The sequence below is a fragment of the Stegastes partitus genome, unplaced genomic scaffold (genome assembly GCF_000690725.1).
Source record: "Stegastes partitus isolate 25-593 unplaced genomic scaffold, Stegastes_partitus-1.0.2 Scaffold478, whole genome shotgun sequence".
NCBI classification, from domain to species: domain Eukaryota; kingdom Metazoa; phylum Chordata; class Actinopteri; family Pomacentridae; genus Stegastes; species Stegastes partitus.
In genome coordinates this window covers 239,476-259,755 of record NW_007578209.1, presented here as the reverse complement: position 1 = coordinate 259,755, position 20,280 = coordinate 239,476, and the positions used below count along the sequence as shown (strand labels likewise).

The following is a 20,280-nucleotide window of genomic DNA, read 5'->3' as shown; positions in this document are numbered from 1 at the left end:
ACCACTCTGTTTTATGCACATCACTGTTTTTTATTGGCAGAAATTGTACACTATTTAAACTTTTTGTAAAAATGACATGTAAAAAAAGCACAATATAGCTAAGAAAACATGATAATGTTCCATTTTTCTGATACAGATTTTCACGCAGCCTCATTTCAAAGGCCCAGTCCAGCATCTGTCACACGGTAATAACAATTAAACCTGTTTTTTTTTTGAAAAGGTTTTCATCTACACGATAATTGCAGAGGACCATCAGAAGTCCCACAGGGGAGCTTGTCAATTTGAGTCCGTACAAAATCGTATGACATCAAGAAAAAGCAGCTTTCTTTGTCCTTTTGGTTTTAGAATACAAGAAGAGGAGTGACATTAAAGTATGGGTGAATAAGAAGTGGCATTCAAGTTAGTTCAGCCAGCTATGACGGAAATAAAACTGTGGTTAAATAGCCCAAGAATAGGGAACAAAATGATTTGTCAGGTGTTTGACAAAAATCTCAGAAATCCAGCAGCGTTGGCAGTTAATGATGTGAAATGCAGTGTTTTGACACACAGTGAGACATTTTCAGATACCAGCAGATGAGCAGAAATAATGCTTCATCCCACAACACGAAATGTACTGAAAACTTGTTCAAGAAAAAAAAGATGCAGTAAAAAACAGCAGTCAGTACTGTATAGGCCATGGGTAGTGTTCCTGTCTCGGAGAGGTTGAGCTGGTTGCTTTGAGGTATTCTGTGTTTGGCTTAGAGACCGGAGTATTATCCTGGCAAATAAACAAAAAACATGTTTCCTTAACAAAATGAACCTAAAAGCTGGCATCAGTGGTTCCAGGTTGTCGATATGGCAAGAAAAAAAACAGCAGCGCTCTCGAGATGCTTACTAAAGTCAAAAGAGGCCAGTGGGACAGTTATGAGCTCTAAAAGTGAAGTTCAGAAAACGCAGCTCAATCAAAGATAAAAGCTCCAGGACTCAAGAAACAGAATCAAGTAAGAATTCCTCTATTTGTCGATTAAAGCCGGGGTAGGCAGTATGTTTTTTGGCATCAGGTGTGGCTCAGGTGGTAGAGCAGGTTGGCCTCTAATCGCAAGGTTGGCAGTTCGATCCCCGGCCCCTCCTTGGGCAAGACACTGAACCTGAAGTTGCTCCCGATGGCAGGCAGCACCTTGCATGGCAGCTAATGTGATCTACTCTCAAATGGATAAAAGCGTCTGCTAAATGAAATTGCAAACTTTAAAAACAAATCCATACTCATCTTTGAGCAGATTGTACTTAAAGTGGTCTGAGAGGAAATGAAACTTTCGCACCTCCACTTGGCTCCATTTTCAGGCTTTAGACAATCTAGTGACAGGAGACTTTGGCTAATCTTATTACCAGGAGCACGTGAGATTGTACGAAGAGCAGAGTATCGGCTGATTCTGGCCTATCACAGAAATATCACCATCTACATAAGTAGATATGCAATAAAAGAGGCTCGGTGTAAGTTTGAAATGGTGTCATCTGGTAGTTTGTCCAGCAGACAGCGCTCCAACTTTTACTATTTTCACATGCAACAATGGGTGCTGGTGTTTCCTCAGGTAAATGCTGAATAGTTTATGGTATACAATACTGGAAAGTTAATAGTGACCCCCTAATTTTTCCTTTTTAATTAACCTCTGATGCGACTGTGTTCCCGCTAACTGTCATGACGCTCCAGCTCAAACTGTTTGCTGTGTTAGTGAGGCAGCAGATTGAGAGGTTAACATGGACACAGTCTGTCACCAGAGTATAACTGGGTTAAAAGGAACAACAGAACACTCCCAGTGAGTGGGTCATTGTGGACAATAAAGTTTGTTGTTAAACTGTAAAATATGCCACCTTACATATCTTTGTCCAAAATGTTTTATAACCACATTTGAGGGAACATTGCAAAAAAGAAAAAGAATCTAAAAAAAATCAGCCAATATTTTGATTATTGGGATTTTTTTGACTTCTTTATAACCAGTATTGATATCAGTTGCAAAAATCCAGCATCAGTTGGGCTCTAATGGAGAGCACCATGATCAGCCGGATGCAGTGGCACAGAGGGGAGGGTTTAGATCTTCTGCTAAGCTACGAGTAAATGCAAATTTTTTTTAGCTTAAGTCAGATGTCTGCCTACCCCGGCTTTAACCTGTCAAAAACCTTTAAACCTTTGAGTCGACTGGAAAGCTGAGGATGACACAGTCGCGGAGGAAACAAAGGCTTTGATAGGACCGGATCCTACCGCAGTTACACCAGGTTTGTGCAGCTCGTTCATTTATGGCAAAGAATGAAACAAGAGCACTGACACTGTAAACCAGTAGGACTCCTATGGGTGGACTGTGTCCCCCAGCAGCCCTCCCCCTCAGCACTGCAGTTTGCAGGAAGTCAGATTGAAGCCGTTGGTGTCCCTTTGTGTCTCCTTGTGCCTGGCTTGGACGAGGCCGAACACCACTTCTGCCAGCGTCATGCGTCCTCCTGAGCGCCCCCCGTAGTGTCCGTCTGCTCCGGTATTGGCCCTCTTGCTGCGCATGTTGCTGATGAAATAGGTGCGGACCTTCCCCTGGCGCTCGCTGACCTACGATGACAACGGAGGTCACAAAATGCAATATTACTGTTATATATTTATCATTAAGAACACAACATTTGATGCCCTGATGCCTGCTTTCTGAGCAGGAATGCATGTTTGTATTTGATGCTGATGCCAGGTTACTGCGGTAGTTTACTGTATTATTATGCACTGTGGATGTTTTGGAACAAATGCAGCGTAACACCATCAACCATGATCCTATCTTCCAGGCATTTTGTAAAGAGCCTGACCAGCTAAAACGCAGCCTTGTTTATTTTGCATGTAAGCACAGCGACATGCTATGGATACATAAAGGTGAGACTCCTTCTTCCTCTGTTTTCATGCACAATGAATGGTTTTGTGGTTTCTGTGCATTTTGACTGAAATACACCAGAGTAGTTTTGGTCTCTGTAATGTGGGATGTTTTCTTTCTAGTGTTTTCCTTTTCCCCGTGTTTTTTGTTCTACTACATCCAGTCTTTGTCTCGCCCACCTGTTCTGAATAACCTTGATGTAATTTATTTCTCCTTCTGTCCTGTTCATCTGTTTACCTCCTGTTCACCTGCCTCCCTCGTCTCCTTGTGCCTCCCTGTTTTCCCCTGAGTTTTCTCCTTTTTTCCTGTTTTCGAATAATCTTTTATTGGCCGTTACACGCCAGAACCTTGCAGCACCTTTTATTTATCATCTTCAGTGGGTTTCATTAAAGTTAATGCTGGCCTCAGGCTGAGCTCACGCTGCAGAATCCTATTAGATTTTGAAATCGTGTCGTATCTCGTACATAAAGAGGAACTTCACAAAAATTCTCCTCTCTAATCTCAGACATGCGCACAAATTAATGGCGCATCGCACCGCTACAGGACATTATTATGAGCCAAAGGCAGCGATCAGGGAGCAGCGCACCATCTCATGTGAAGCAGATGGAAACAAAATGGAGACTGTGGTGCAACAACTTGCTGTAATGAAACTTTGGGGGGAGAAAAAAAAACAAGAGCAGAAGCAAGAGTGGGCGAGAAAATAGTTGGGTAGGTGTGCTGAGTTTCTTTATTGCTCACTGAGAATTGGAGCTGAGAGTTCGGCAATGACTGTTAATATCTGTAGCTATCGAGAGCTAAAGTGTCTGCTGCTCCAGGTGCTTCCATAATAATCGTACCCATCCCGACTTTATCTCGTAAATATCAAACATGTTTGATTTTCATCAGGGGCCCTTAAGAGTAAGTGAGCAGCTTGGGAGGGTTAAGACGGGCTCTCAAAGGTACGTATAGACCACAAACCCTTCGTCTGCAAAAGTCAGAAATATCTGCATGACTAATATTTATTTCATAGGATGTTTAGAACCCAACTGAACGATAACCTCAACGATGTAGCTTCTCAATAACACCCATTCTATCCATCCATCATCTATACACTGTTTAATCCTCACTAGGGTCGCGGGGGGGCTGGAGTCTATCCCAGCTGACTCAGGGTGAAGGCAGGGGACACCCATTCTAATATTATTATTATTATTCTGCCATTCTGTGCTTGTTCCGTCTTTTCCTACATTGTTCTAGATCAGGGGTGCCCAATCCTGGTCCTCGAGAGCCCCTATCCAGCATGTTTTAGATGTTTCCCTGATTCAAATGATCAGCTCATCATCAAGCTCTGCAGAAGCCTGATAACGATCCTGATCATGTGAATCAGGTGTGTTGGAAGAGGGACACATCTGAAACATGCTGGATAGGGGCTCTCGAGGACCAGGATTGGGCACCCCTGATCTAGATGTCGCAGCACCTGAGTACGGATAACTGACACACAAGACCAGTCTCCACTCACCCCTTTGACAAAGATTTCTCCTCGTAGCTCCAGGACGAAGCCCCACTCTGTCAGGATCTTGCGGGTGGCCTCAGGTACTTGGATGCGGCCGCTCACACCTGTGCTGTCCATGCGGCTGGCCAGGTTCACCGTTGATCCCCAGATATCATACTGGGGTTTGGTGGCGCCGATCACCCCTGCGACCACCGGTCCATGCGCAATGCCTGCATGAGTCCCAAGCCCAGACAACAACTCAGTTATCTGGCAGTCGGGCTTTGACAGCAGAAATCCTCAGAGAGTTATTTCATTATTCTCAGTGTTTTGCTGATGTATGTGTGTGTGTGTAGGAGGTTTGCTACTTACCCACACGCAGGTCAAATTTTTGGGCAGAGTGCCTATTAATCTCTTTCAGTGTTTCTTGCATCGCCAGCGCAAACAAAACCAGCTCACTGAGGTGATTCCATTCATCCATCGATGCCTGAAAGAGACAAAGACAGATGGAGAGTGTGATGCAGAGAGGGGATATTAAAGCAGGTACCAGTGATGGAAGCAAATGCAGACAAAACAAAATGCTGCAGACAACATAGGAGAAGATTTCCCACCTGTTTGTCTGGAGCTAAACCAGACGCCGCCATGTAGCAGCTCCCGATCGTCTTGATCTTCTCGACAAAGTGGAAGTACGACTCCTCCAGCAGCTTGTGAGAATACAAAGAGATAAAACAGTGACCGAGTTAAGCCATCAGTAGCCAGCACACTTTAGTTCTAGATGGAAGTCTTATTTATTTATAGATAGAGAATTGGTCTGACAATAAACACACCACGGATGTACTTCAATTTTCAGAACTCACCTCATCGAAGCCGGCAATAATCTCATTCAGCAGTCGGAGGCAGTCCACGCCTTCATGTTTGATCTCTTTCTGCTCAAAGTACTCGTTGAACCCGTCGATGGAGGCAAACATAACGCCCACTTCATCATAGGACTGGGCGTAAAGCTCCTGAAATGAGAATTGTGTCATAATCGTTAATCAAAAAAGTCTTTGTTTGGCTCGAACACAGAAGGATTCATCCGCTACAGCAGAAAGAGGTCTTCATCAGTGAAGTACATGAGGGGGATTCTGGTTCCTGTTTACTGAATTAAAATGTTTATAATAAAAGGTAACCAAAATCAGTAAAACTGGTATATATTTAAAGCCAAGGCCACACGATATGAACCTGTGAACCGTCAGAGTCGGGTTCGTTCACGTTTTCAGCACCTCATCATTCTTGCTCCGGTCCAGGAAATGTCGTGCGACATGCAGCGGCAAGATGTTGTGTAACAAACACTCGTTGTGTTCTCGCAGCTCCCTCATGTCCTCCACCTCCCGCTGGGCCTGCAGACGCCACAGAAAGTCCAGTCTGGCAGTAGCCTCCCACTGGAAAGCAAAGGACACGGCAGGATGTAGTGGAACATCACAACCCACTCCTTCAGCCATGAGCTCAGTTTGGGAGAAAACAGTTTTAATCTCGGTCACTGTGGCTAGAACAATGCTGACTTCAATTACAGATAAAACAACCAATAAAACAGGGAAAACTTCTGTACCTGCCGTCCATTGTAGAAGACAGCAACGATGAACATGGCCATGAGAAGGATGGAAATCCATTTTCTCCTGAGATAGTGAGACCTGCAACAGAGTAAACGCAAAAAAAGCTGATTAATAAAGACTGATGCCTTGATAAAGTGCTTTATAACAGGAGCACCATATGGTCCTCATTGTAGTAAGAGAATAGACAAACAAAGTGTTTAAAAGAATAAATAATGCTTCAACAAACCCAACCACTGATCGAATCCAACCAACAGCAGCCACTTCAGTGATTCAGTTTTACCATTAACCATCACATCACATGAAATCAATAGATCGCGCTATTTAAATCAAAATATAAACGACTCAGATTCAGTTTCTCGAGGCACCGGCTTCTGCCCACACCTGTGCTGCACGTCGTGGCGCGCGAGCGTGAGGAAGGCCAGGTGGATGAGGTAGGAGTAAACAGCCACCGCCAGCAGCAGCACCGCCAGCTTCAGCAGGGAGTTCATGCGCAGGAACACGGCACAGGTCACCATGGCGATCACGCCGCTCAGCACGAAGATCTGGAGGTTCAAAGAGGCAAAGGAGAAGCCACGGGAAATTAATGTGTTTCAATGACATTCTTGGAGTTGAGATGACTTGAGATGTATTTGTCAAATTCAAGACTGAGCTTTGGATGGACCAACACATTAAATTTGTTCATATAAAACACTGTAAAATCCAAATTTAAGCCACTTTAGTGCTGACCTCAGGGTACGTGCAGACAGTGAGCGGACGTGAGCCCACGCTGGTCTTCTCCATGTCAGCCTCTCCTGTGTTTGTGAGAATACACCACACCTGCAAGCAGCACACAGCATACAAACCACATGTAACTCCAGCATGTTATCCCAATAAAACAGACACACATCTCCTTTTATGACATGTTTAAGCTTGGAATTGAGCTTTGAGTAATGCATTCAACAGATGAGGAGCCTTTTTTTATTTAGAAACTTGTATAATAAAGTGATTTTGATGAAAAATCCCGATTTTAGGGATATAGTTGGTTAAGACCTCTAACAAAAAAGCACGTCACCAATAAGTAGTTCAAGAGCTTCCAGCAGTTTTTTCTGTTTTAACAGTTTCTGTGTCTTATAAATGGTGTCATTTCACTTTAAAGATAACATACCTTTCAAACCGGTTGGCAGGTTTTGGGGTTCTGAGGGTTAATGCTGAATTAACAGTATGTCTAAAATCTTGTATGTTGCACCTTTAAATCTAATTTTTCAGTTTATATGGCGAGCTTGTTAGTAAACGACTGCTTATTTATACGTCCGACCTTAACGGAGCAACATTTGCAGTCATGTTCTGTTCATTTGGTAAAACTTACTTTTAGCTCTGTTTTTGTTCTCTACCAAGTTTGGTGCTGAGCAGGTGGAGTTCAGAGGGTTTTTAGAGCTACGTTTCTGAGACCAGCTGACTATTGTGACCAAAAATGACTTCCTGAGAGCAGTGAAAGTGAACCAAAACAGTAAAGCTGCAGGGCGGCTGGTCGAACGACAAGCTAAAACATGCCGAAAAGTAAAAGGAACCTGCAGATTCAGTAGACAGTTAAATTGTGCCTGTAGTAATGTTGGCTATTTATCAAGCAGCCTGTCATCTGCTGTGCAAGTATCAACAGGGGAGATCAGCTTTCTTTTTCATGCATCTGCATTCCAGGGAGGATTATGCTAATAAGTGCATTCGACTGGATCCGCATTGATTCAGTTTAAGAGCCGGTGCAGATGTGCAAAAAGGAAAGTTGTGGTGAAGCAGAGAGTTCATATGTTTCTGTACGTCAAGCTGCCTCTGTGTCATCTGGAGTCTCACCATGTCGACGGAGGCCAAGCCGAAGTTGATGACGATGGCCGTGAGGGTGAGCAGGTTGCGGGCGCTGTTGTTCTCGTGGATCCAGCAGCAGAACTGCTGCAGCGATGCAGGAGTCCACTTGAACTCCTCAGCGAGGGCGATCAGCAGCAGCAGCAGGTAGACGAGCAGGAAGACTGAGAACTGGAGGATGGCTGGAAACATCCCGCTGGTGAAGAACAAAGAGGCAGAAGAAAGAGCAGAGAAATGGGAAAAAAAAGTTAAAACAGCATAAATGATGAAAGAAAGGGACGAGTGTGTGAAATGTGCTCTGGGATGGCAAATAAATAAAATGAAGTTACAAAAAAACTCAGTGACAGTGTGTTTGTGATAGCAGTGTGAGTGTAATTCCTGATTCTACCTCCAGGTGGCACCAAAGTAAAAAAAAAAGTCTAATCTTGCACATGGTGGTGGTGAAAACAGAAAAACAGCACAGGAAATTCTTTTTAGGATTAAACCCAGCATGAGAACAACAGTCAGGGGAGTTTGGCTTCTCCCGATTCGGCATGAGTCCTCTTAAAATATGCTCTCTTTGCCCTGCATGTCTATGTTTCTTCATCATTGTGCATCAGGTGTAAAATGAGGCTATTACTGGTGTACACATGAGGGCAATTCATCCCTTTAATACAGATACCAGCGTGCATGTTGTTCTTGCCATCATCCATGAAATGTGGAGACACAAAATCATAAACTTCACTCAATAAAGTCCAAAGATTAGGAAAAATAGTAAAAGAAAGTAAAAAAAAAGTAAAAGAAATCTTGATGAGAGCCGCCGTGAAACAATTCTAAAGAACAAACCTTATAATGTGTGGTGCTAAAATCTCTTTTCCTCATCCTAATATTAATATTCTTAATAACAGATATAATCACAAGTAAACCAGATGCTTTGTGAATGTTGTATCTGAGCATGAAAAAGTGAAAAAACGGAGCCCCGGTATAGTCGACACACTGGATTTGAAAGCTGATATTCTCAGAAATGACCAAGCGCGTTATATTAACGTGAAAATCCATCCATTATCTATACACCTTAATCCTCACTAGGGTCGTGGGGGGCTGGAGTCTATCCCAGCTGACTCAGGGTGAAGGCAGGTTCACCTGGACAGGTAACCAGTCTATCACAGGGCTACACTTAGAGACAGACACCAAGCACACTCACATTCACACCTACGGACAATTTAGAATCACCAATTAACCTCAGCATGTTTCTGGACTGTGGGAGGAAGCTGGAGAACCCGGAGAGAACCCACGCTGCACGGGGAGAACATGGAGACTCCACGCAGAAAGATCCCGGGTGTCCTCAGCGGGATGCAAACTGGCGACCTTCTAGCTGCGAGGCAATGGTGCTAACCACCAATCCACCTTGCAGCCCCCCCTCCCCCCACTAAAACAATACATTAAAATTGATTTTGATCTACAGGAGTGAAACATTGTCATGTTCCTACCTGGGGGCGGGGATGAGGGCCTGGGCGGCCATGAGGAAGAGAAGCATGATGAAGGAGCAGACCAGGTTGGAGTTGAACATCTCATCTCTCATCTGGGAGAACTGGACCGACCAAAGCAGGTCAAAAGAGATGCAGCATGAGAGGTATTTATATATGGATGTCTTGCAGGCAGCTTACTTGTCTGACCTGCAGCTATACCTGCGTACCTTGTTCTCAATGTACGTGTCCTTGAACACCAGAGTCAGCGGAGTGATGTGCTCTTTGTGCATGCGCTCACTGCTTCGAACTTCAATAGCATGCCTGATGCGTTTGTTAATCTCTTTGGAGGTGGACTGCCATATGTTGGGCAGCGAGCCGTTTGTAAAGGACGCAAGAATCTATGAGGAAAGAAAAGGAAAACTCAGTCAGGTCACTGCAGGTAGATTTCAATCTGCATGGTAGATGACCTCTGGAAACACCTTCCCTTCACATTCCTGCACTTACACAGTTCATGTCGATGACATTCCCAAAAGCTATCTCTGGGGTCCAGGTTCGAATCGGTTTCTGTATTTTGGGAGGCTCGGCGTGGTTGGCTTTGTTCCTGTCCTCCTGAGGGCAGATGAGGAAGGTGTCGATGTTGTGCTTTCGTAGGAACTCGTTCCTGTCACGGCCATGACCGTCCTCCGTCTTGTAGGTGCCTTCTAGACAATCCAGAGTCGCCCTTGAGATGTGAATGCGTCTGGTTGAGAGAGAAAAAAAACATCAGCATGGCTAGAAAAATGAAAACGTAACCTGATGGAAGAAACTGTAAATAAAATGAACCTGCAGGTGAACCTTTATTTTCTATTTTGATCCTGTGCAGCTGTTTTTAAGACTCATGATACCAAAAAGCTTAGACGTTATCCTGACTACAGCCTGTGAGTGACCAGCATCGTGAATGAGTCACATGGAGTGCTGCTCTGCTGGTTGCTGATGTTGGTGGTAGCGTCCACACTCACCCTGGTATCCCTCCAGCTTCCAGCATGTTGGCGATGCCCACATCCCAGGACCACACATCGAACTGCCACTTCTGCAGGCCGAGCACCCCGCAGAGGACAGAGCCAGAGTGGATCCCGATCCTCATGTCCATGTCGAACTTCAGCTGCTTCCGTACGTACCTGGTGTCGGTTGGGGGTAAAGCCACCACGTTAGACTGAGGTTTTCTCCCCTCTTACCGAAATGCATCACCGTCTATGGGTATTCTCGGTTGACTATCTTCAGTCCGAACAGTTTCCGGATGCTCTTAAATCACTGCTATTACTGGTAACATCTCAGTTTACTATTACTGAATGAATCTTAAGCTTTCACATTTGTTCTTTTTGTTAACCCTCTGAACCACAAGCAGTTTATGGGGTGTTTTCTGCTCTGGTTACATTTTTCCTCACAGCGGGCTCATCACCTCCACGGAAACAGCGTAGACAGAGAAACAGAGAAAATATTTCTTTTGTGCAATATAACACAGATAAAATGGCATAAATCATAAAAAACAGCAGAATGAAACTGGCAGCAGCAGCAGCCATAAAGTACGCTGTGCATTTGTAAACCGGGTTTGCATGAGATGACTGTTGCAGTGACGTCAACATTTGCCACATTTCCGAGGGCCCGCAGGTCGGTTAACTTTACATACTACAGATATTTTACTACTTAGATTTTGAATTTGTTTCCATATTTCTACAATTTCACAAAGCAGACACTTTTATCCAAAGTGACGTACATCTGATCAGATACAACACAAGCAAGGATCTGGTCAGGAGAGAACAATCTGGGAACAAGTTCAAGCGTGACAGGACGTTGATGCCAATAGCAGGCTGCAGGGAGGTAAATATTTGTCCCATATCTGCTCTGTGCAAACACAGCCTGCAGTTCAGCTGAATGATTTTGACTTTTGTCTGCAGCTACATACTAACGGACACATTGAGACATTTACAGACAAGAGCATATTTTATTTTATTTTTTTTACAGAATCTGCTTTGATCAAATTACATATTTTTGGCGAATTTGTAAATTGGACACAGAATAAAGTGATTTTGATGAAATGTAAAGATTTTAAGCTTAGGTTTAGTTAATGGCAGACAATTAGTACAAGGACTGTTAAAAAGCTGAAAATCTAAGGACTCAAACTTGAAGTTTATGGCTCTTAGAAATCGTGTGATTTTGCCATTTTTTTTAAAAAGATAACATTCCTCTTAATCTTGCATCTAAATGCAAAGCCAAGACTGACCGTATAGTGTTGATCATAGCCAGGCCCATCTCAACGCAGTACTGGGCATGGGCACGCTGTGGCTCAGGGACCCCCGACACACAATAGTAACAATCTCCCAGTATCTTTATCCGGAGGCAGTGGTACTCCTGTGACGAGACAGGACACCAGGGAAAATGTAAGCATAAAATAAAGCAGTACAAGTTCTGCAAAAAATACAGTATCAGTCACAAAAAGTGCTCAGGCTCTCACATCTGCCAGTCGGTCAAAGCGTCCAAAGAGCTCATTGAGGGTTCGGACCAGATCTTGAGCTGAGAGGTTCATGGACAACAGGGTGAAGCCCTTGATGTCTGCAAAAAGGATGCTACAGAGAGGAGAGAAGGAAAACATCATGATGCATGTTCCAGGGACCACATAGGCAAAGCTGTAAACCATAAATCAAAGAGCTTGCAACTTGAAAAAATATGGGATTTCTTTATTTATTTTTTGTTACCTAAAAGCTATTTTATATAACAGCCTGCATATCAAACCTAACAACCAATCTGTTTTATATTTTTATTCGAACAATCTGAGTGGTGGGTGGTGATTCAGAGGCCTGGAGCCAAACAGGCTGCGAACATAAGCCTAGTAAACACCATCGTGTGCGTATGTGTACCTGACGTTTCTGTACTGGTGAATATAGATCTTGTGAAACTCCTGAGGGTTGAGTTCATCTTCCAAAGAGCCCATGTCAGCAATCATCTCCAAGGCAACAAAGCGAGGTAGGATCGACAGCACCAGACGCTCCTGTGAGGCAACATAACGATGCAAAAAAATCCATTTACACAGAGAATTTACGGAGCAATATTTATACTTTAGATTGAACAGCAATGTCATCTCATCGTCTCAATATTCAGAAATTCGTCCAGCTCTGAACTACAGGGCGGCTGGAGCCTTCGCTGTACCTGTCTCTGGTTCTCTTGTTCTAATCTGAGGCGACCCTCAATGCAGCGCCGCGTCTCCAGGAAAACCTGTCGCTGGGCATGGTCTGTCAGGTAGTGGATGAACAAGCCAGCTGTGTTCATACCGAGGTACAGGAGGCCTTTGGCAAGCACCTGCATCCAAACAGTTTGTGTTTATTAGCATTATTTTAATCTAAATTAATTTTTACAGAAAAAAAACAAAAAACACATTCATTGTGCTGTAATACCCACTGCACATTTGCAATAATACAATAGTACCAAACCAAATGTTCCTCCTAAACCTTAACCAAGTCTTCATCTGCATAACAAACACGTTCATTAAAATGTGCTTCAGTTTGAACATACTGTCCGCAAAATTGTCACTATCATGCTGATGACACTCAGCTCTATGTCTCATGAAAAAAACAGCACAACAGCAACATACAGCAGTGTGTCTTTTGTAAATCAAGTGGTGGATGAAACCTGGAGCTAAACACTCTGAACCCCAAAAGCCACCTGCAGGTTTGAAAGGCACGCTGCCTTTAAAAAATTACCAAAAGGACACGATTTATCAGAGACAGAAGAAAAAGACTTATGGAATACACATATATGAATTTGGAAAATCGGAAAACTTAACCGGCTTAATATTTATGATATTTCATCTGAATCTCTTTATCCCGCAAATCCCATTAGATTTACAAAGTTGTAGCAAAAACTAAGCCATTCATTCAACCAACCAACCAACCAACCAATCAACCAACCAACCAACCAATCAAACCAACCAACCAACCAACCAACCAGCCAACCAACCAACCAACCAACCAATCAAACCAACCACCCAAAAAAACAATCAACCAACCAACCAACCAACCAACCAACCAACCAACCAACCAACCAACCAACCAGCCAACCAGTCAAACCAACCAACCAAACAAACAAACAAACAAACAAACAAACAAACAAACAAATACTCAGCTGTAACCAACAGTCATGTGACCTTGACTGGGTTTTTGGCTGAACTGCAGGCTGTGTTTACAGGTTTTAGTATGAAAAATGTTTGTAGGCAAAATATCTATAGCGTATAGAGCCACCATTTTTTTCTCATACTGCGGGCACTTGGACACTTGTTTTTTGTAAAATAAAATAAGAAATTTACCTTTTCTTTTTTCTTTTTTAGAATGATTTATGGCATGATAACTGCACAGAAGGCATTTCTGAGCTGACTCTCTACTTCTAGCCAGAGTAGTGCTGTTTCCATTACGGTCCATGACTTAATATTTCAGTAAAAAATGAGACGGAAAAATGCCCAGAAACTGCTTTGGGTTCAAACTATTAAAACGAATCAGAATTAATTCTGTTTGACCCTTTAAAGTACATCTTCTCTCAACAGAACTTGGCTCGTTGTCTACAAATCTTAAACCTGCAGCCCAAAATCTATGTGGACTATGGGACAGTTTTCTCTCTTCTAAAAAAAACCAAAACAATTATTTAAATTATTCAGCCATGCTCCCTCCAGTTAGGCCTCAGAGATCAAATGTTTCCTGTCTAACCTTAGGAAGGTCATACATGCAATCACATCACCACATGTTGCGTGCTGCAATTCACTACATTCAGAGTTAAGTTAAAAAACTATTCTATGCCTACAGTCACTTTAAAATGTGGCCTCTAGGCTCCTAACAACTTCAGAAACAGAAGAGCACATCAGCCATGTTTCAGCCTCCCTTCACTGGTTAAGAGTCAGTTTCCAGAATGATTTTAAGGCTTCACTGATATCGTTTAAAGCACTTTATAGCTCCACTCCAAGCTATGCTGAGGTATTGCTAAATCCCTACGAGTCGCAGCGCAGTCTCAGATCCTCATGCAGGACTCTTCTGTCTGTTCCTAAGACCTGGATGAAGACTAAAGGCGACGGGGATTATTCAGTCAGCGCCCCTCAGCTCTGAAACTTCCAGCCTGATGATGTGAAACTGGCACAACCGATGACATCTTTTAAATCCCTTCTCTACACGTAGCTTTTCTTTTTTTTTTTTTTTGCTTTACTTTGGTTTCAGGTATGCTTTAGATGTTTCTTAGGTGTGACGACTATGTTCATGGTTTGACTTTGATTGCTCTCTCTTATTTAGTGGCCTGTTTCTATCTGTTCCATTGTGTTGAACTGCTTTGTCTTTCCTTATGTGAAGCACTTTGTCACAGCGTTTTTGAGGAATGCTTTCATTGTTTTTATAAAATCCAGACATATCCAAAAATGGAAGAATCTGATAAATGCAAAGATTAAAGATTGAATTGATGTTGTTTTAAATAGTAGAAAAGACCGCTACCTAATAAAAGCTCGTTTTTTATTTATTACTAAATATTCAATAGAAAATTTGCAAGTAAAACATCCAACAGATTGACTGGCTGATATTATTGTCGGATATTGACCTGCCACAGATATATTGGTATCAGTGTATATGTTGTCTGATATCCGCAGACATGAAACCATAATTCAGAAAAATATGATTTGGGTAATTTAGAAATTTAGAAATCAGACAGTTTGTCCTGCAAAGTGGCTCTGAGTTCATTCTTAACAAAGCTCTGTCTGCAGCACATGTAGCAGAGTACATATCACAGCTGAACAGATGGTGGTGCGGAGACAAGCGGTGTCTTCAAAGTAAGCTGCAAACTAGTTTGTGAAATGCATACCTGGAAAGTATTAAAACAATGACCCCGTTCTTTTCCCTTGTCATTATTACTGTGACATTTAGAAGCATACATTTTAAGAATAACGGTTGAAATATCAAAACTGGCAGCCAAGAATCCAGTATCACTCCAGTATAGTTATCAACATTTAAAGCCCAGACAGGTAATTTTCTCACCTTTCTCAAAAGCATAGCATCATTGTGGTAGCGCACTGTCTCCACCAGGAGGTGCAGTATTGAGGTGAGGGAACCGGCGCACATGGCCCACAGCAGAGGTAACGGCAGCAGCGTGTAGGTTGCGAACAATGTGAACAAAACGTACCACGATGGGTCTTTTTCCAGTCCGTACACCAGTCCCCCCAGCACCTGTGTGGTCTGCGACAACCAGCTAGCAAGGCCAGCGTAGTGAAGCCACCGCGGGGACATGGAATCTTTGCAGGTCAACACCAAGATACAGAGAGCTATGGCTAACACCATGAAAAAGCCTGTCAGGCAGCCTCGCACCGTGTCGGTCACGGCCTCGGGGGCCAAGGCCAGGTACAGAACCAACACGTGCAGCTTGGCCACAGCGTCGATCACGTTGGTGATGGCCAGGGAGTTTCGTCTTTGGTGAGAAGAGTGTAGCTGGTAGAGTTTCTCAAGGTCCCAGGACTTGAAGGTGTGCCTCAGCATGGGTATGTAGACACCGCGAACAGTGTCACCCCAGTACACAAAGAAGTCGGCGTCGCTGGAATAGTCGTTGACGCAACCGCCGACGCTGCCGTGCGTGCTGGTGGAACCGCGGGTGATGGAGGGCTGGACTCTGAACGAGGAGGAACGACGTTTGGTGACCCCGCGTGAGGCCTTGCTGCGGATTTGTCTGTTGATCTCCTCCATGTATGCGTCGGTCACAAAGATTTTGCGCGCTGGTTCCACACCCACCTGTCAAAACACGACAGGACATTAGATTAGAAGTGACCCGTAAGTTGTAGTGGTCCATCAATGGCTTTGGGATGCAAAGGAACAACTTTTTGTTTCTCATTTAGAAAGCATAAGTTGGGGGTGAGATCTCTGAAGATGTGCCAAAATGTCTGAGGTCAAGACACTGAGCTCAAAGTTGCTCTCAATGGCAGGTGAGCATCTTGCATAGCAGCTCTACCACTATTGGTGTATATGGAGTGTATATGTGAAGGGGGGAATGAAAAACAAATTGTAAAGCCATTTGTAGAACCCATACCAGGTTAAAAAGGCGCTGTGTAAGTGCGGACTATTCACCATATAATATATCTATGAGGTACACACTTCTTCCAACCCTGTCTTCACAAAATTAAGTTCCTATACAGTCAAACTGCATTCGCAAATGTGTTTTGATTGAAACATAATTTTGTAATTTTTAACCTGTGACGTGTTGGGAAAGGTGCCCAGTTTGAAAGAGCGGCAATCTCCGCCAGACGACCAGACTTTGTGTCGCGTGATGGATGACAGACCATCAGTCTCAGAATTTAGTTTTTTCTGCTGTTTACTTTTGGTTTTCACTTGCTTCTGGTTAGGTGTAGGCACCTAGACTATGTGGGTAAGTTTAGGGAAATACTACACTTTGCTGTGTTACAATCCTGGTTAAGGTCAGGCACCAAAATTACTTAATTAGGGTTAGATGACATGTCACAGTTAAGGCTTCACTACCTATTGTAACTGTCTCTTTCATGTTCTGGGTCATCAGGAGGGACAAGTTCTGCCCAATCTAATATATGACTGGATGGTGGATAAGGAACAAGAGTAAAGCTTTAAAGTCAACTGCAAAAATGGACTGATTAGACATGTATTTGTGATACATTACAAACAAATGTAATCTGACAGAAACTAATGTCCCTTCAAAATGAAATTAACAATTTAACTGTACAGAATGTAATGGAGTCTGAGTTTAGTCTCACTGTTCGCACTGAACTGTGCTTTTGGATACGAATCTGTAAGAGTGACACATCAAACAGGAGTTTCAGTATAGCTTTACGTCAGGGAATACCAGGTCTGTTCCAGTGCACACTATCCTCCTGAACTGTTCTAGGGAAATATACACAAATTGAAGACAAAAAACAGTAGAAACCATCTGGTTGCAGACAATCTACTGCCGACTGGAATAATCAATCACCTGGGCGCTGAGCTCCTGCTGGATAATGATGTGCTTCACTGCGTTCTGCCACAGCATCTTTTTCCGCCGCAGCCCGGGGGACAGGGTGGCGGTCAGGCAGGGCGGCTCGCGCAGCTCCATCGGGGAGACCTGCGTCGTCTCGGCGAAGGTCACCATGGCGACGACCTCGGCCGACCCCAACTGTTGGTCTCAGATCAGGAGGAGGCAGCAGCCTGGAGCATGAAAGGGAAAGGTGAAGACAAAGGGAGAAGGAGGCAGTCAGTCAAGACCTGCCTCAGTGATACAGATTAACATGAAAAATGCATACACATTACCAGAATTAAAAAAAAAAGTGAAGGCGTGCTCTGTTTTAAATTCTCAGCTCTACACGTTGCTTGGCTGGAGTGCTCTTTGGTGTCAAGGGGAAACATCGGCAGAGAAAAAGAAAGCAAGAAAAAACCTCTTCAAACCAAAGCACTCCTTAGTCCTAACATGTCCTAGCAGTATATTACAGCCATTTTAATCGAAGAAGGGCCTTGGCTCGATGAGTTCTTTTCTCTCTTTTTCTCTACATATCACTAGGATTTGTTGGCTCATTTAACAGGGACGGTGCACATTAATAACACTGCAGTAAAGTGCCAGAGTTAGCCAAGAGGCTATTTTTCAACTGTAGCCCCTGGACGGATGTTACAGAGTGACCCTTAAATCAGGAGGAAACTACAACGTTGTTCAGATCGTCCACATGCAAGCAGAATGAAGAGTGTTAACACATCTGAGTCTCATGCAAAACAATACAATGAGAGATGAATTAATGGAAAATAATATATTCATGCACTTATTTTGCCAGGACCTGACTACTCCGTAAAATTCACTGTCTGGTCTCCAACTAATTCGGACTGCAGTAGCTCGGCTTCATACTGGTTTTATCAGATGACATTGCATCACCCCGTATTTAGAGCACATCTGGATCTGGTCCTAGCCAGCTTCCAGTCTGACATCCTCATGTGCGGCCCTGCTGGATGATCCAGAGTCGAGACTTAAATCTAAATTTGGAATTCGGAACAACCTGCCTGAGGAGATCCGACTCATCGAATCTGTGGCTCCTTTCAAATCTCTTCTTAAAACCTATTTTTGTGGAGTTGCTTTCGTGAGATGTCATCTTGTTATTATGCTATTTGCATCTGTTAATATTGACATGCTGCACGTTGTACTTCTGTTTGTATCTTGCTTTAACTTCATCTAATTTTCACCTTTAATTTGCCTCGCTTTGCTTGTCTGGCTTTCGGTTGTTAATTTTGTTGGTATCCTGCTCTGTAAATCACTGTTTTTAAAAAATGCTATAAAAATAAAACGAATATTACAGTTGTCATTATTACATTGTGCTTTGTTGTTAGACACAAACTCAAACATAAACAGCAGGAGCAGCACAGAAAGCATGAATACAGAATAACATACATAAATCTGCTTGGCACAGTGAAAGCAAAACCACAATAACACCTGCAGGTACATGAGGGACGACTGACAATAGCAAGACAGCAACAAATGACAGCATATGAGCTGCTCAAAGGGAATCTCTGAATTGGTTGGGCGCCTCTGCATAATGCGCTATTGTAAGGTCTTCACTTAACTATGTGAAGCGCCTTGAGATAACATATGTCGTGAATCGGTGCTACACACTGATTTCTTATCAAGGATTTAAAATACAAAGACTGTATGGGTTTCTGTGTAGCAATGCCAGTCTGTAACCAGGTTGTTAAACCGTAAGGGATATGTACAATGACATTTGAAAGCACACACTTCTCAGCCGGCTCTGTTGACATGTAATCTCAAATGAACAGGACTTATTTATCTGAGCCTTGAGAGAAATTTTGGAACCTATTAGAACTACTTGTATTCAGATACGACCTGTAGCCTCTGCCCTGATACAAACACATCTGGCTCCACACTTTAACCGTTGTTCTTGGTGAAAAACATACAGTTTTAGACACACGTAAATAGCTTTGCTTTAACCATGCTATTACAATGAAAATAGCAACGGATCCATGATGGTTCCTTGTGGGACACCTGTGGAAAGATTGAGGGCAACTGACCAATATTCTGGCCTTCCACCTTAATTTCTTTGCCGTGGTGTGTTCAGTACCCTCACCTCACAGCAAGATGCTCCTGGGTTTTAATCTGCTGGTCAGTGCTGCATGTGTTCCCTGTGCCTGTCTGGGTTGCATCATAGGTTAATTGGTGATTTTAAAATGGCTGCAATGGTGAGTGTGAGTGTGAATGGTTTTCTCTCTTTCTGTGTTGGCCTTATCAGGGCTTGTAGGGATTGGAAGCCCATCTTGTTCTCACTTTGTAAACAAGGAGCCTTTCCTGGCTGACACTGGGCTAAAGGTGAGGTACACCCTGGACAGCGTGCCAGTCCATCGCAAGGATAACGCACTCTCACCTACAGCCAATTTAGAATCAGGGCGGAGCCAACAGGTGGCTGCTGCCATGCACGTGTCACTAGAGAACAGTTGCTCTTGTTGTTTCTATACAGATGCGTTTAGACAGCACAACAATTTCCCCATTTAACCAAATAAAACCAAGAGACAGTCCTGTCTGCATCAGCAAACGACTGAAGCGCTTGGAGCAATTTCCTGAAAAACAAAATTGCAAAGACATTGTGCCACCGTAGTGTGAGTAATGGTCCCCAAATGTGGAGGAAAGCCATGAAGGCACAGGAAGACCATGCAAACGCCACACTAGTAAGCCCCAGTCGACCAATAGACTCAAACAGAATGGTCTTGCTGTGAAATGACAGCGCTGATCGCTGCACCACTGTGCCACCCAGGCACAGAGAGAACATCCACACTCTGTGTTTGTCAGAGAAAGCAACATTTCTAAGATGTCACCAGGGCTCTGGGTATGTCTGATGGCCATGTTTTATATTTGTATTTTGTATTTGCAGACAATCTTTAGACTTTACAATTCACTGAAAGTACTGTAATCGATCAATTAATACATTTAGATGAATAGATGAAAGTATCATCTAGTTACAGGTCATTCTCAGTGTAAAGCACTTACAGTCTCATTGATTTTGATTCCACTTTACAAGCAGCATTAATGGCTAT

At 43.3% G+C, this 20,280-nt stretch overlaps 1 protein-coding gene across 1 annotated transcript; it reads right to left on the bottom strand.

Moving 5' to 3' along the window:
* Positions 1–2,356: 2,356 nt before the first annotated feature.
* Positions 2,357–17,395, bottom strand: LOC103360989 (adenylate cyclase type 8). The gene is made up of 20 exons (XM_008286947.1): positions 17,195–17,395; positions 15,247–15,990; positions 12,395–12,544; positions 12,106–12,236; positions 11,703–11,814; positions 11,472–11,599; positions 10,210–10,368; positions 9,716–9,950; positions 9,439–9,609; positions 9,233–9,333; positions 7,755–7,959; positions 6,657–6,746; positions 6,312–6,472; positions 5,927–6,008; positions 5,601–5,759; positions 5,196–5,342; positions 4,950–5,042; positions 4,711–4,825; positions 4,369–4,571; positions 2,357–2,569 (listed from the first exon to the last, which is right to left on the bottom strand). The coding sequence occupies exons 1-20, from the start codon at positions 17,348–17,350 to the stop codon at positions 2,357–2,359; spliced, it is 3,555 nt and encodes a 1,184-aa protein (XP_008285169.1). The 5' UTR covers positions 17,351–17,395.
* Between the last annotated feature and the right edge of the window lie 2,885 nt (positions 17,396–20,280).

Coding starts and splice junctions, on each gene's coding strand:
- LOC103360989 (XM_008286947.1), bottom strand. CDS start 17,350: ATGGTGACCTTCGCCGAGACGACGCAGGTCTCCCCGATGGAGCTGCGC. Junction 15,991..17,194: donor AGCAGGAGCTCAGCGCCCAG/GTGATTGATTAT, acceptor GTGTTTTGACAG/GTGGGTGTGGAACCAGCGCG. Junction 5,343..5,600: donor ACCGGAGCAAGAATGATGAG/GTGCTGAAAACG, acceptor TTCTCATTTCAG/GAGCTTTACGCCCAGTCCTA.